General features: G+C 38.4%; 2 protein-coding genes across 2 annotated transcripts; both read left to right on the forward strand.

The window, feature by feature from the left end:
- LOC143005450 (trace amine-associated receptor 13c-like) lies at window positions 1–1,244 on the forward strand. Its single transcript, XM_076156863.1, has 2 exons — window positions 1–173; window positions 425–1,244. The coding sequence occupies exons 1-2, from the start codon at window positions 1–3 to the stop codon at window positions 1,242–1,244; spliced, it is 993 nt and encodes a 330-aa protein (XP_076012978.1).
- A 2,346-nt stretch (window positions 1,245–3,590) lies between these two features.
- Window positions 3,591–10,580, forward strand: chmp4ba (charged multivesicular body protein 4Ba). Its single transcript, XM_076156736.1, has 5 exons — window positions 3,591–3,956; window positions 7,296–7,473; window positions 7,591–7,705; window positions 7,797–7,923; window positions 9,045–10,580. Exons 1-5 carry the CDS (start codon window positions 3,773–3,775, stop codon window positions 9,107–9,109), a joined length of 669 nt encoding a protein of 222 aa, XP_076012851.1. The 5' UTR covers window positions 3,591–3,772; the 3' UTR covers window positions 9,110–10,580.
- Window positions 10,581–14,225: the final 3,645 nt, after the last annotated feature.

Raw genomic sequence — 14,225 nt, forward strand, 5'->3', positions numbered from 1 at the left:
ATGAAGACCATGGAGGAGGCTGAACTCTGCTTTCCGCAACTCTTCAATACCTCGTGCAAGAAGCCGACACAACCTCACACTGAGGCGCTGCTGATTTATATTTTGCTGTCCTCTGTTTCTTTGATAACAGTGTTTTTGAACCTGCTGGTCATCATCTCCATCTCCCACTTCAGGCAGAGATAAGCTTCTATAAGCAAATATATCAATATCTATATATATATATATATATATATATATATAAATGTCATGTAGTTTTTAAAACTAGACCTGAAGAAAATACTTCAATGTGATGAAGCATGTTCCATTTGTTTGTAAATGGTTTATGTAGCTATGGCTTCTTATTGATAATATCAACAATAATACATGTTACTTTGGTAATACTTTATATATCTGTGTGTTTAATTATGGTATTCTCTCACTTCAGGCAGCTTCACACCCCTACAAACCTCCTCCTCCTCTCACTGGCCACTTCAGACCTCTTTGTGGGCTTCCTGTTGATGCCAGTGGAAATCATCTACATTGAGTCCTGCTGGTTTCTTGGTGACCTCCTGTGCTCTCTTTATTATGTTCTAGATTACATGATTTCCTCTGCTGCAGTGGCCAACATGGTGCTCATATCAGTAGACCGCTATGTAGCTATTTGTCACCCTTTATCCTATCCCTCTAAAATCACCCAGAACAGAGTTAAATTATGTGTTTGTCTTTGCTGGATGTTTTCTGCCATTTACAGCAGTCTCCTTTTAAATGATCACCTAGGGCAACCAGGAAGGTCCAATTCCTGCTATGGAGAGTGTGTTGTTGTCATCAACAGCACTGCTGGAGTTGTTGATCTTGTTATCACTTTTCTCATCCCAATATCTGTCATCATAGTACTGTATTCAAGAGTATTTGTGGTGGCCTTATCTCAGGCTCGTGCAATACGCTCTCACATTGCCACTTTGACACATCGTTCAGGGACAGTAAAAGCGAAAAAATCAGAGAGGAAAGCAGCCAGGACTCTTGGTATTGTTATAGTGGTGTTTCTTATTTGTTTCTGCCCATACTATTACCCTATTCTTATAGGCCAGGAAACTTTAATTGATGCTTCATCAGCAGCTTTTGAGATCTGGTTGGCACATTTCAGTTCATGTGTAAACCCTATCATTTATGCATTTTTCTACCCTTGGTTTAGAAAATCCATCAAACTCATTGTTACACTTAAGATACTGCAGCCTCACTCCCGTGATGCTCAAATACTACACTAAAAGACAGAGAGCCTGGAATTCTAGACTTAATTGAATACCATGTATGTTTTCCAATGTCAGTAAACCAGTAAACCAGGGATATACCTAAATCTTGCCATCCTTCACATTTTGACATGTACCTTTAACTATTTCTAAAACTCACTTCAACACCCTTCAACAGACTTGTTTTAAACTTTCATCTCTTATCACCAACTTTGCCATTTTCTTACTTTCCTTTTCATGGCCTTATCATTGTGTAGTTCCCATCCTCTCAGTCATAATCATAAAGCAACTTTGAAATGCTGTATATTAATCCACACACATTTGTGTGAATAATGAAGCACAATTCTCAATGTTTATCAGATCAAGAAAAGGGAACTACTACGGTAGAGCATTGGTGACATCCTGTGTTGATACAAATAACGTATGGCCACATGTCATGTTATTGTCATTGCACAAGCAGTACAATGGGAAAAAAAATGTATATATTTTGGCCACAGCCTGCCATGCAATAGTAATGCTGTCTGGCATAAGATGATATACAGATGATAACTATTGCATGAAGAGTTTGCCTGTTGAAACTACTATCAAGTATGTGTTTCCACATAGCTGGAGTTGCTGTTAGGATCATTGAAACTATATGTATTTATAATGCTTATGTGTGTATGTACGTGGTGATCACTGCTGTTACAATATATTTATTCTGCAACAGAATTGCTGTATATTTGATATATCATTAGCTCAAACCAAAATCATATCACTAAAGTTCACGCAAAATGATTTGATTTGGTGTCTGTGTCAATTTCATATTTGTAGTGGAAGTGGGCGGTGGGTGTGTGTGAAGTTTAAAAGACATAATTTTACTTCTGTTATAATTGTTTTCAGGTAAATACATATTTGCACTTCAGTAGTTTTAGGGCATAAAACAGTGAAATTGAGCGGAAAAGGTTTCCACAACAATATTGACTTGTAAATGTAGACGTGTTAACTTCATCAAGAGATAGTAACTGACAGTTATAACTAAGCTGAATTGGAAGGAAGCACAGTATTTAGAACAGAAAGGATGTCAAGATTGTAAATATATGTCAATATGTGTTTTATTTCCACATTTATTAACATCTCATAGCTTTTAGCCATAGCTGGGTAGCCTTCGGTTAATATGTCTTGTAGGTTGGTAATTTCTTCTCAGTTCAGTCAAATAGAAGTTTGGCCATTAAGCAATTCCTATCCACATAAAAATGAACTTGTGTTTCGTAAATCCACCAATCAGTAATTCAGAGCAAGACAAAATACTTCAAATGTTTTTTAAGGAGAAGAGCTATTGAAGCTTGGAGAAACAGCGCCCCCTGCTGCTCAGATGGCAAAAACACCTTTGAATGGGGCCAAAATATTAATTTTAATTAATTTTCATGCATCATGTGTTGCATGTGTAGCGAATTTTAGTATTTAGTCTTTTGTATAGTTTAATAGCTTTGAGTGAAAAGCAGTGCATGATACTGCACTGTAGGAGAAACGACGCCCTCTGCTGCTCAGATGGCAAAAATACTTACAGAACCTGGTATTCCCATCCAAATACTACCCAGGCTTTGTAGCATTGAGTGAAGTTGGAAAAACTGGCAATAATGTCATGAAACTGCACTGGAAGAGGAACGACGCCCCCTGCTGCTCAGATGGAAAAAAGACTCAATTTCACTTACGATATCGATACCTGGCCTTGGCATTACCTCATTGCAAAAGAATTTCAGGAGTGTGCGAGAACGGTTTCATGTATACAGTAACTGATCATATTGTTAATTTGACCAAATATTAATCATAATTTTCACGCCATGCTTGTAATGGGAGGGGAGTTGTTGCCATCTAGTGTCTTTTCTCCTAATTGTAGAATCTACAAACAGTATGACGGAAAATATTCAGTTTGTCATTGCTACCATTATGTAATTGAGTTATGAAATTGTGATATTGTGAAAATATTTTAGTCATCATGTTAACAAGACTGAATCTTTAATGACAACAACTATGTGAACAGTGAATGATAATCTGTCAGAAGAAAGAGATGTCAATGGAACCTGTCAACTGAAAAGATTTGTTGCGCAATAAAGCCTACCACGAGCAAAACTAACAGCTGTGTCACTCTGTCACACACATTCACCACCATCTCCTCTGACCTAGTGTTGCGTAATGCATGAACGTGTGTACGCGTGCGTGAGAAAGAAACACAAATGTTCCGTCTCCCCAATATATGTATGAAATACGATAGCAAGTATTTATATCTGTAACATTACAATTGCACAGAAAAAAATGAAACTCGCACAGACTTGTGGTATTCCACGTATGACTCACGCAGGGGCAGTGACGTAATGACATCACAAGGCCTATCTCGTAATGCGGAAGTGGAGACAAAAAAAAAACAACAAACCTCAACTGAAGCCTCTGTTGGCGAAGATAGTTTAGGTCGACTAAGCTATTAAAGGAATAACTATTCGGTTAACAGAGTTCCGGGAATTCGTTTGCAGCAATTACTACAGTTACTGGTGACATTTAACGACAAAATGTCGATATTTGGGAAGTTATTCGGAAGCGGGTCTAAGGGTGGGAAAGCGCCGACAACTCAGGAGGCTGTCCAGAAACTCAGGGAGACTGAGGAAATGCTGGCCAAAAAACAAGAATTTCTGGAGAAGAAAATCGAACAGGAGCTTCTGACGGCAAAGAAAAACGGCACGAAAAATAAACGAGGTAAGGGGAAAGTCGAATGTGGGATAGTTGACGGGGCGACCTGCAGTAAGTTGGTTAGCCCGCAGGCTAAGGAAGCACCCAGAAAGAGACAGGCTACATAAAGACACAGCGTGGTCCCATTTAATGTGTCATACCTATTGTTATTGTCATTATTTTAAAGTGTTTTTAGGAAAAATCACAGAAGGGATTGCTGATTTGGTACCAGAAATAAGTTGGAAGGAATTTATGTATTCACTGCTTCTACTTAACTTCTTTTCTCTTAACTAAATCAAAGCAGAATCTGTTGCAAGTACGTTGTTATTTGACAGAGAGACAATAATCAAAGGACAAAATGATAAGATAATGGTGAGAAAATAGATTTGTAGCAGAAACCTCAGTAGCATAATGTGCTGTACAATCTCTCATCAGAAAAAAAACATAGTCTTATGGTTAAGTCATCATTCCTTCATTAAAGGTATAACACAATCAACAATTATGATTAAAATACTCCTACAAGTATGGGAATTATACCTGAATATTATAGGTATAGGGACCAGATGAGATCAGGAATACTGATAAGATTATGAAATTTATATCATAAAAATGGAACTGAGATTCAGATTGACACTCGCCAATGCATCTCTGACAAATAATCTGATAATGTTTGACTTGACTTTCCCTGGGATGATTTTTTTCATGCCAGGAATAGAGCTCCATCCCGATATAATCTAATAAAACTGGACCAGTCTGGTGCTGTCTGGCGTCTGGTCAGCCAAATCAACAGCAAAGACTGTGTGTGTGCATATGCCAAAGATGCACTAGAAGATTTGTAATTCATAAGGTTCATATTTTTCTGAAATTTGTAATTTAGTGGGGTATAAATGAGACGTAATTGTTCTAACTTAGATGATATCGCTGTCTAACTAATTTAGATGATATCGCTGTTGTGACGTTATTGGTCGACATCATTGTTGTTAGTTTTATGACATCACATTATTAGTTCGATGACATCAATATTGTTAATTTAAGTAGGGTTATAGCCTCATAATGTTGTGATGTTGCAATTGGAAGCATGAAAAACAGTACAGATGATTGTACACTTGACTTTGTAATTTTGTGTTTTCAAATTGATCGATTTGAAGGAAAGTGACCTAGTCTCATGTGTGCGGCAAACACTGTTTGCTGGGCTTACCCAAGAAGTGACAAGTCTACACCCAAAGACGGGGCAATGACATGTCATAACTGTGTGTGTGCATGCAGCCATGTGCAATGGATGTGGGGGAAAAACTGATTATAAACTTTAGTTGCTGGTGTAAATTTACAGTTACATGATTTGTCTACTTCTCTTGAGTAAGATTTCACCAAATAGATGGAATTGTGGCAATCATGTGTGCTTAAAAAATCAAGCACATTGCAATGTTTAATGTGCATGTTGCATGCTTCTTTTCTTCTGTAGCCATGAGTTTTGTTGCATCCTTGAATAATTGTTATAGGTAGCAAGATGAACCCCATTATTTAGTACCAAGTACTTCATTAAGTGAATCAGCTGATGCCATTTAGTAATCAAAGTTCTTTACTAATTAATGTTTAATGTCATTTTCAATAGTTTACAGTGAAATCAAACTTAACTTGAGTTGCACATATCTTTTTCACTACTGTGGGCAGTGAACAGATCTTAGGAAACTGTAATCTTTCAAGTTAAGGAAATAAGAATAACCTGTAAAACCAATAAGAATGTGCTTTTGCACCTCTGGTTAGAAGCTCTCTGCATCGTTGCTTGTACCTGTGACATGCAATGACAATAAAGTTGAATCTAATCTAATCTTAAAAAAAGGATACAGTTCTAGAGTATTGCTCCTCACTAATTCCAGAAAGTTCTTTGATTTTAGAATTCTTAAAGCTACAATAAAAGACCCTAGGAAATATTTTAATAATCTTATCCATGTCATCAATTTTGGATTTATTTTCTTTACAATTATTAACTAATGTTTTTGTAGTGAAATTATTAAATATGTAAACATAACTCAGATTCTCTCCCCCCTCCTCAGATATGAGTCAGCATCTTTGCGCTGACTCACTCCCTTGATAAGGTATTTTCCCTTATCATCACCACAGGGAAAGTCCCAGGGTTTTCTGGTGGATTCATGACTTACAGACATGACATCATCTTTCTACTGATTAGACTACAACTATGGTGGTGCTTCGTGCATCTTGGCCAAATGGACAAATCATTTAATAAGGGCTGAAATATTTTATTTATGCTCAACCCCTTAGGAGTTTATTTTGTTTAAAAAGGTCTTTTACACATTTCAAGCCAATGTTGAAGTGTAAGATTAGGCTTCATGTGCACCTACACACTCCTTACCTCTTGTTTTGCAATGGCCATTACTTGGCTGTGCGGATGGAGCATCTATTTTTGGGTGGGTTATATTCTCTCCTTTTAGCCTTTTTTTTTTTTTTTTTCCCAACCGAAGCCTATGATGCTATCTGTAGCTGCCTACACTGCTGTTTGACACCATCCTGTAAAAACTACCTATGAGATCATTGCATCAACATCACTGATGTCACCTGGGACTCTGCGTCCACACTACTTCTGCCTTATTTACACAACCTTCGGCATCAGTGGCTTTCTGCTGTTTCAGTTTTGATTAATTTGAACATTACATTGCCTATTTTGCCTCAGGTTCTAAGTTCTCCTTTCCCTCCTTCCCTCTGGCTCTCTGCCGCTCTTTGACAACAATAATAATAATAAATATGCAACCTTCTTTCTTTTCTCTGTCTCTCTCTCCCCCCCTCTTTCTATAAAAGAAACAATCTCCTAATGTCAAATGCTTGCTTCAATAGAAAAGTATACCAGCAATGTTACGTATCTGAAGATAGGCAGTCTTTGAAATTAGTTTTATGTGGGACTTACCTTGATAATAGATAACTACTAGATTCCTTACAGTGGCCCTGGAGGCCGGGTTTAAGGTATCTGTACTATCACAGGGTTTTTGATGTACTGTGAGATCATGGTTGTTGGAGAGGAGTGTATGAGGGCAATAACAGACAATGAGGTGCAGCAAGATTGGGCTTTGAGCCTGCACCAAGCTAGATGAAGGGAACCATCCTATAGCTTAATTTATGTATGTGTAGCCCAGTAATAGGATTGAAAGTTTGGTAAGGCGAGTCCACCACTGACCTTTGAAACAGTGATTTGCTGATCATTGAAACCCTCACACCCCAAATGAAGGAGCATTGACCTTTATTTTCTTCTACAATTTCAAGAAAATATGTCACTCACCTTCCTCCTGTGAAATCAAAGAGAAAAAGATCTCTAACTGTAACCTAACCCCCAGGTCTCCCTATCTCTCACTCTAGCGGCTCTACAGGCCTTAAAGAGGAAAAAGCGTTACGAGAAACAGTTGACTCAGATTGATGGAACATTGTCAACCATCGAGTTTCAGAGGGAGGCACTAGAGAATGCCAACACCAACACAGAAGTGCTCAAGAACATGGGCTATGCTGCCGAGGCGATGAAAGCTGCACACGAAAACATGTAAGGGAAAGATCTCCTCTTCTCTCATCTCCTCTACTCTAGTCATCCCTTCTCTACTGTTGTCATGTCTCCTTAAATCTACCCTAAGGCCCCTCTCTCTATCCCCACTTAACACAGGGACATAGACAAAGTGGATGATTTGATGGACGACATCAGAGAACAACAGGAAGTGGCCCAGGAAATCTCAGATGCTGTTTGCAGACCAATTGGCTTTGGAGAAGAGTACGATGAGGTCAGAACATAGACTGTAGAAAAAGTAATCTCTCACTTATCTCTCAAATCTGATCACTTATTTGTCAGTGCATTGTCATTTGTGCATCCAGGATGATCTTCTGGCTGAGTTGGAGGAGCTGGAACAGGAAGAGCTGGACAAAGATCTTCTGGAAATCGGAGGATCACAGGATGTCCCTTTACCCAGTGTGCCATCAACATCACTACCATCCAGACCAGGTAATACCAAGAACCAATTATTTTCAGTCTTGCTTTAAATGAATCGACGGGCGCTGTAAAGCTCTCGGCCGGTTAAAGGGACAAGCCACTTTCTCCCCAAGCCTTTCCAATCCAACCCAGAGCTGTTTGCATGCACAGCTTCATCCCTGTCTCACTGACTTGAATCCCCTTGGCAGACTACACAGACGCCACCAGTTTGCCGCTCACAATTTCACACTCTCTTGGACTTCTCCCAACAAAGTTATTTTGAACTTTCCCTTACTGTATTTTTCGGACTTTTGCCAGTATTTAGCCTTAGATGGAGTTTAGCACCCATTTTGGTCTGCCAATTCGTAGGAGCAGGCCCCTGGGCGACAGGCCTCACAATGTCCACAAGCAGAGCCTCGATCAAAAGGACTCAGGTCCCAGAGTGAACAGGGGAAGCAGTCTTCCATACCACGGTGTGCTTGACTTAAATTTCCTTAGGCTCCACACACTGAAACTTATATATATATATATACAGGTGCATTTCAATGAATTAGAATTTCGTGGATAAGTTATTCATAGTTAATATTATTTATTTCAGTAATTCAATTCAAAGAGTGAAACTCCCATAAATTCTAGATTCATTACAAACAAAGTGAAATATTTCAAGTCTTTATTTGTGTTCATTTTGATGATTATGGCTTACAACTCATGAAAACCCCAAATTCAGAATCTCAGAAAATGTTAATATTGTGGACTCATGCTGTCCCACTCAATCAGCTAATGAACTCAAATCACCTGCAATGGTTTCCTTAGCCTTTCAGTTGTCTCTCAGTCTGGTTCAGTAGGCGACACAATCATGGGGAAGACGACCATCTTCTAATTTATTGAGCTGCACCTGTAACTGCCTCATATTAAAAAGCAAGCAGTAAGATAAATCCATGGGCCCTGAATTTTTCGGAAAGCTTCTGTCTTGATTGGCCCATTTTTAACATTTTGCCATCATCCATGTTTCTTGGTTAATGGATGTAGCTCAGGTCCCATCCAGAATGTCATCCCTTGATCCCATGATCATGTTGACTGATTTGATTACCCACTAAACATTGCCAGTGGATTTTTTCATTTAATTGCATTTTTGTTTCTGTCTGTTCTTTTAGCCAAGAAGAAGGAGGAAGAAGACGACGACGACATGGCAGACCTCGAGGCCTGGGCGGCTAACTAAGCTTGCCAGGCCCGGCTGGCTGTCTCTCTGCTACCAAACTGGTCTTAGACACATGGAAGAGAGACAGGGACAGGTGCATATCAGCTGGCTGGCTTGCCGCTGTATCTTAAGCCCTGCATCCCAAAATTTAACCAAACCAAAACTCTAAACGTATGCACTTTTGCATTTGTGCACATGTTTACTGAAAGGAAATAAACATGAGGCATTTCTCTTCTGACAAATGTCTGTCATAAAAAGGATTTCTTGGCTCTGCCCCAACGCTGCAGTTGTCTTAGGGGCATAGGAGTATGGAAAGAAAATGAAATGCCTTGGATTGCTTGTGGTTATGTGTTACAAAGTGCTCTGTTTGGGAAACGATGGTATGTATTCAAACTTGAGGCAAGTGCATACCTCAAGGGAAGGCTGTGGAGGAATGCTGTGTGGCAGGTTTATGGGGGAAATGAGAAGCCTCAACAGATGTTTTGGGGAAAAAAGCAAAACTGACTCAAATTATTTAGTGTATCCTCAATCGTCATCTCTCTGCCCTTTGGAGATGACGATCACACCCCATTATCAACATCTCTGCTAAACCTCAACTGTTACACATTCTAAATGTAGGACTTTCTCATTGAAACATCACTGTCAAAAGAAATGTTTGACATGTCTGAAGGGAACACGACCTGTAATGGAAGGAGTGCGGAAGGTTTAAATAAAATTTGCTTTTAATTCCTAATAAAGGCACAATGTTACTCACGATTGTTTGCTAGCCATCATCACACTAGCCTGGATTAGTTAAGTAAACACGGCCTAGATGTGTCAACAATAAAAAATGAGTTTTGGTTAGGAGCTGTAGACATTCAGTATGGCTACCAAAGGGTGTGGCCTCTCTGCTGTGTTTGGGATATGCCTGACACCTGTTGTGCCTGGTCTACTTTTGACTTGAACAGTGGATACTTTGAGAAAATCTTACATTGGTGGAATCGAAAGACAAAACGTTTGTATGTTTGTTTGTTCTGCCTTTTGAAACAGTAACCTCTGATGAACATTCAGTCAAACATGCTATGAGTGGGCCTTCTTTGCTCTAAACACATTTAAGGCTGATTTTTGTCATTGAAAGATGACACAAGGCATAACTAAATGTTCGTTTGTTGATTCTTCATCATGAAGCAATGAAACAGTCCCTTCTCTGTAATGCTAAATCACCTTATTTGAGATCACATTGACCCCTTGATGTTGATATTGATATTGAGAAGACTTCCCTATCCCAGTGGAATTTATTTTCTCTTTCTTTTACCTCAAAGATCATTCATTCTCTCTCTGGCTGTACAGAAATACAGTGACCTATAGCCGCCTAGAGGACTCTGGACATGGATATCAGTTTTTCAGTGTGGAAGCCGTTGCTTCATGACTGTTGCTAATGTGGGAATATATACATCTGATCTGAATAAAGTTGGGATTTGATGCAAATTTCAGTACTATTGCATCTGCAAGAGTAAGACTTGTTTTTTGTTGTTTACCACATACCTCGTTAGTAATGAGATTGTGCAATTCCTTTCTCCACCATAAGGTCTCGTTTCTGAGATTTTGGAAGTAAATCCAACAGGCCTCGCACCCGCAGGCCTTGTGTAATCACGGCTGCCCAAGACCACCACATTCGACTTCATCTGAGGCCTGCCACATGGACAAATGATCAAACAGGTTTACACAACCAAAGAATTTGTCTCAGGGAAGCTCATCTGCATACTTGCTGTCCTCACTGGGGATTGGATTTGTCTGCAGTATGGCGTCTCAACGTGAGTGGGCAAGAGCTTACCTTTTGTGGCCATTGGCATGCTGGAGAATTTAACTGATGAATCATAGTTTTAGCCACACAGGGCAGGTGGCAGGCAGTTTGTGTGGCATTGTGATGTAATCCTGGGGCCCACTGCTGTGCTATTCATCTACCACTATTACCTCATGTTTCAGCATCACAATGCATGGCCCCATGTTGCAAGGATCTGTATTCTAGTTCCCACCAATATGCAATTACACTGTACAGCTATTGAGGAGGAGTGGAAGAATATTCCACAGGTTACAATCAACAATTTGATCAATTCAGTGTGGCAGTGTGCTCCATTGGAGTGCTGCATGAGGCAAATAGTGGTCACACAAGATACTAAATGGTACTCAATCCTCAATCACTTGAAATCAATATGTAACCACTTAAAGAATGTATTTCAGTTGACTGATAAATGTAAATTACATTTGACCTCAAGAACATCTTGGATTATATTTTTGTATTGGTTGTTGAAAGTTTTTAACAGATAATCAGTTAGAGATAATAATTCTACCATGGAAAAGATTTTACGTAAATTAAGAAATTAAAAAGAATGTTTAGGTGTTCACTTGTGTATTATTATTATTATGATTCCTTATTAAGATTTTATTTTATAACAAATTTACCAATAAGAACATACAGCAAAGACAATAACAAAAAAAATCATATACCAGATATTATATATAGAGAAAGTTGTTATTGTTAAGTTGTTATCGGTTCTGTTCAGGGATCCCCAAATCTTGGTAAACTGTGACATACCAAAATCTTTGCAGGAGCCGGGATGAAATCATGCCATTGAGCCACTGCTTGAAAACTGGTGGAGATAGAGATTGCCACTCGTTTAGAATCACTCAGCATACAGTACCTGTTGTTCAGTATATGATAGCATTGGTGTGGCAGTGGAACAGTCAGAAATGGCCAGTTCTTTATCCAAGATGTCTTTTTCGTAAACCTTAAAAAAAAAACAACTGATGGTGTCGACCCAGCATTTTACTAATTTCAGTTCAGATCAATTCAACTTTCTTTATGTAGCGCCAAATCACAAAAAAATTGTCTCAAGGTACATTTCATAAGAGCAGGTCAGGGTTGTAATTCAAAGAGACCCAACATTCTCCCAAGAGCAAGAACTGCAAGGAAAAAGTCCCTTTTAACAGGAAGAAACATCAAGCAGAACCGTGCTCTAGGTGGGATCTGCCTTGGCCGATTGGGTTGAGAGAGAGAGAGAGGGAAAGAGGAGAAAGGGAGAGAGTGTGAGAGAGGCACACATGCAGATAGGCACAACAACTATAATACCAATATAAGTACGACTAATGATAAGTAGAATGCATAATCCTCTATTGCTACCGTGTGGAATCTAGGCGTCATCTTTGATCAGGATTTGTCATTCAACTCCCACATAAAACAAACTTCAAGGACTGTGTTCTTTCACTTGTGCAACATTGCAAAAATCAGGCACATTCTGTCACAGAATGATGCAGAAGAAGGTGTCCATACATTTATTTTCTCTAGGTTAGATTATTGTAATTCATTATTATCAGGCTGCTCTAATAAGTCTCTTAAGGCTCTCCAGTTGTTCCATAACACAGCTGCACATGTGTTGACAAAAACTAGGAAAATAGATCATATTACTCCCATTTTAGCTTCGCTGCACTGGCTTCGTGTCAAGTCCAAAATAGAATTTAAAATCCTTCCGCTCACTTTCAATAATTACTCAATAGTTAGCCCCCACCAAACCTTGTATGAAGTATGATATTCGATTGTCTGTTACACAATTTGTAATGGATTTAAACATTAAGTCAAATAATTCCTTCCATCCTTGCATTCCATTCAGAGGTGGCTGAGTTACATTTAAATATTAAAATGTAAAATTGTTAAGGGTTAAAATGTGTGAGAATGATTAGTCTCACCATCAGCAACAAGGTCTTTCTATGTCTATTTCACTCATGCATACACATGATATTATGCTGTGTCATAGTATTACTGCAATCTTTACAATATTAATTAAAACGGTTATAAACTGTGATGCAAAAATGTCAAAATGTAAATGTGCTGTGTAACATGATTTACGATTTCATGGCAAAGAGTAATATACAAAGAATAATTTAAAAAATGTACAAGGAAAAACATTGAATAGAATTGTTTGATGATGAATAGACCAACATGGAACAATAATACTGAGCAGAGTAGTTGTTAGTTCATTAGTTTAGCCTTTTAGGACAGGGGTGTCAAACTCATTTTCACGTTGGCCCACATCAACATTATGGTTACCCTCAAAGGGCCGGTTGTAACTGTAACACAGTATAAATGTAACTACTCATACATATTATTTACATTATTATTATAATTTTGATCAGTGATAACTAACTTACCCCTCCTAACTAGGGACTTGAAGCAGAAACAGCTCAAGATCTCTAAAGTGACCAGAAATCAGATCCGCTGTGTTGTAAATGCGAGTATTAACATTAGTAGCATGTTGGCCAAAGAAAGAAAACCCACATAGGTTTGCATACAGACTGCAGGGCCTGCTTGGAGGAAGACACTGTGCTGTGAGACGAAATTGCTACAGGGCAACAAGTTAAACGTTTCATTTGTGTCAGTGTTTGACTTTACTTCTGCACCTGTTTGTGTATTGCCTTTGTTTGTCTTAGCAAAAGATGGCAAAAAGAAAACGGTTTTCCAAATTCATCCTGAGGGTTTGAGGTCCTTCTCCTTATGCTGATGCACCACAGCCAGTCTGTAACAAGTCAACCCAACACTATACTGAAAAATTGTTGAACTTTTCATATCAGAAATTCAGATTATATCATGAAATGCATTTTAGTATTCTTTTCACGTTGGCCCACATCAACATTATGGTTACCCTCAAAGGGCCGGTTGTAACTGTAACACAGTATAAATGTAACTACTCATACATATGCAACTCAATATATAAATAATTGTCTTTATTTGATAATTACTTATTTAAGTTACAAAATTGCATGCATTTGCATAGATGTAAAAATACATGTTAACTTATTTCTGTTATTATAACATAAGTCCTTTTGATTTATCAGGTTAAGAACCCCACATTACTCCATTAATCAAAGATCAAACTTTTCAAATAAACAGACAAATATCAAGTTATTCATTATAAGTATTATTAACTTTGTTCAAAACTTTTTTATTACAGTCAAGGGAAACAATTGTGAGCTTCTAAGAACATGTGTGACAGCTGTGGCATTTTACAAAATCAAATTGGCTGCACACAACCTTGCAGACGGCATACATCCAACTAGACAGGTGGTTTGATAGCAGTTAACAACAGGTGTTTACAGGTGCATT

The sequence above is a fragment of the Genypterus blacodes genome, unplaced genomic scaffold, assembly GCF_046128005.1.
Source record: "Genypterus blacodes isolate CSIRO-AG114 ecotype Tasmania unplaced genomic scaffold, CSIRO-AGI_Gbla_v1 ptg000070l_1, whole genome shotgun sequence".
In the NCBI taxonomy this organism is placed as follows: Eukaryota; Metazoa; Chordata; class Actinopteri; order Ophidiiformes; family Ophidiidae; genus Genypterus; species Genypterus blacodes.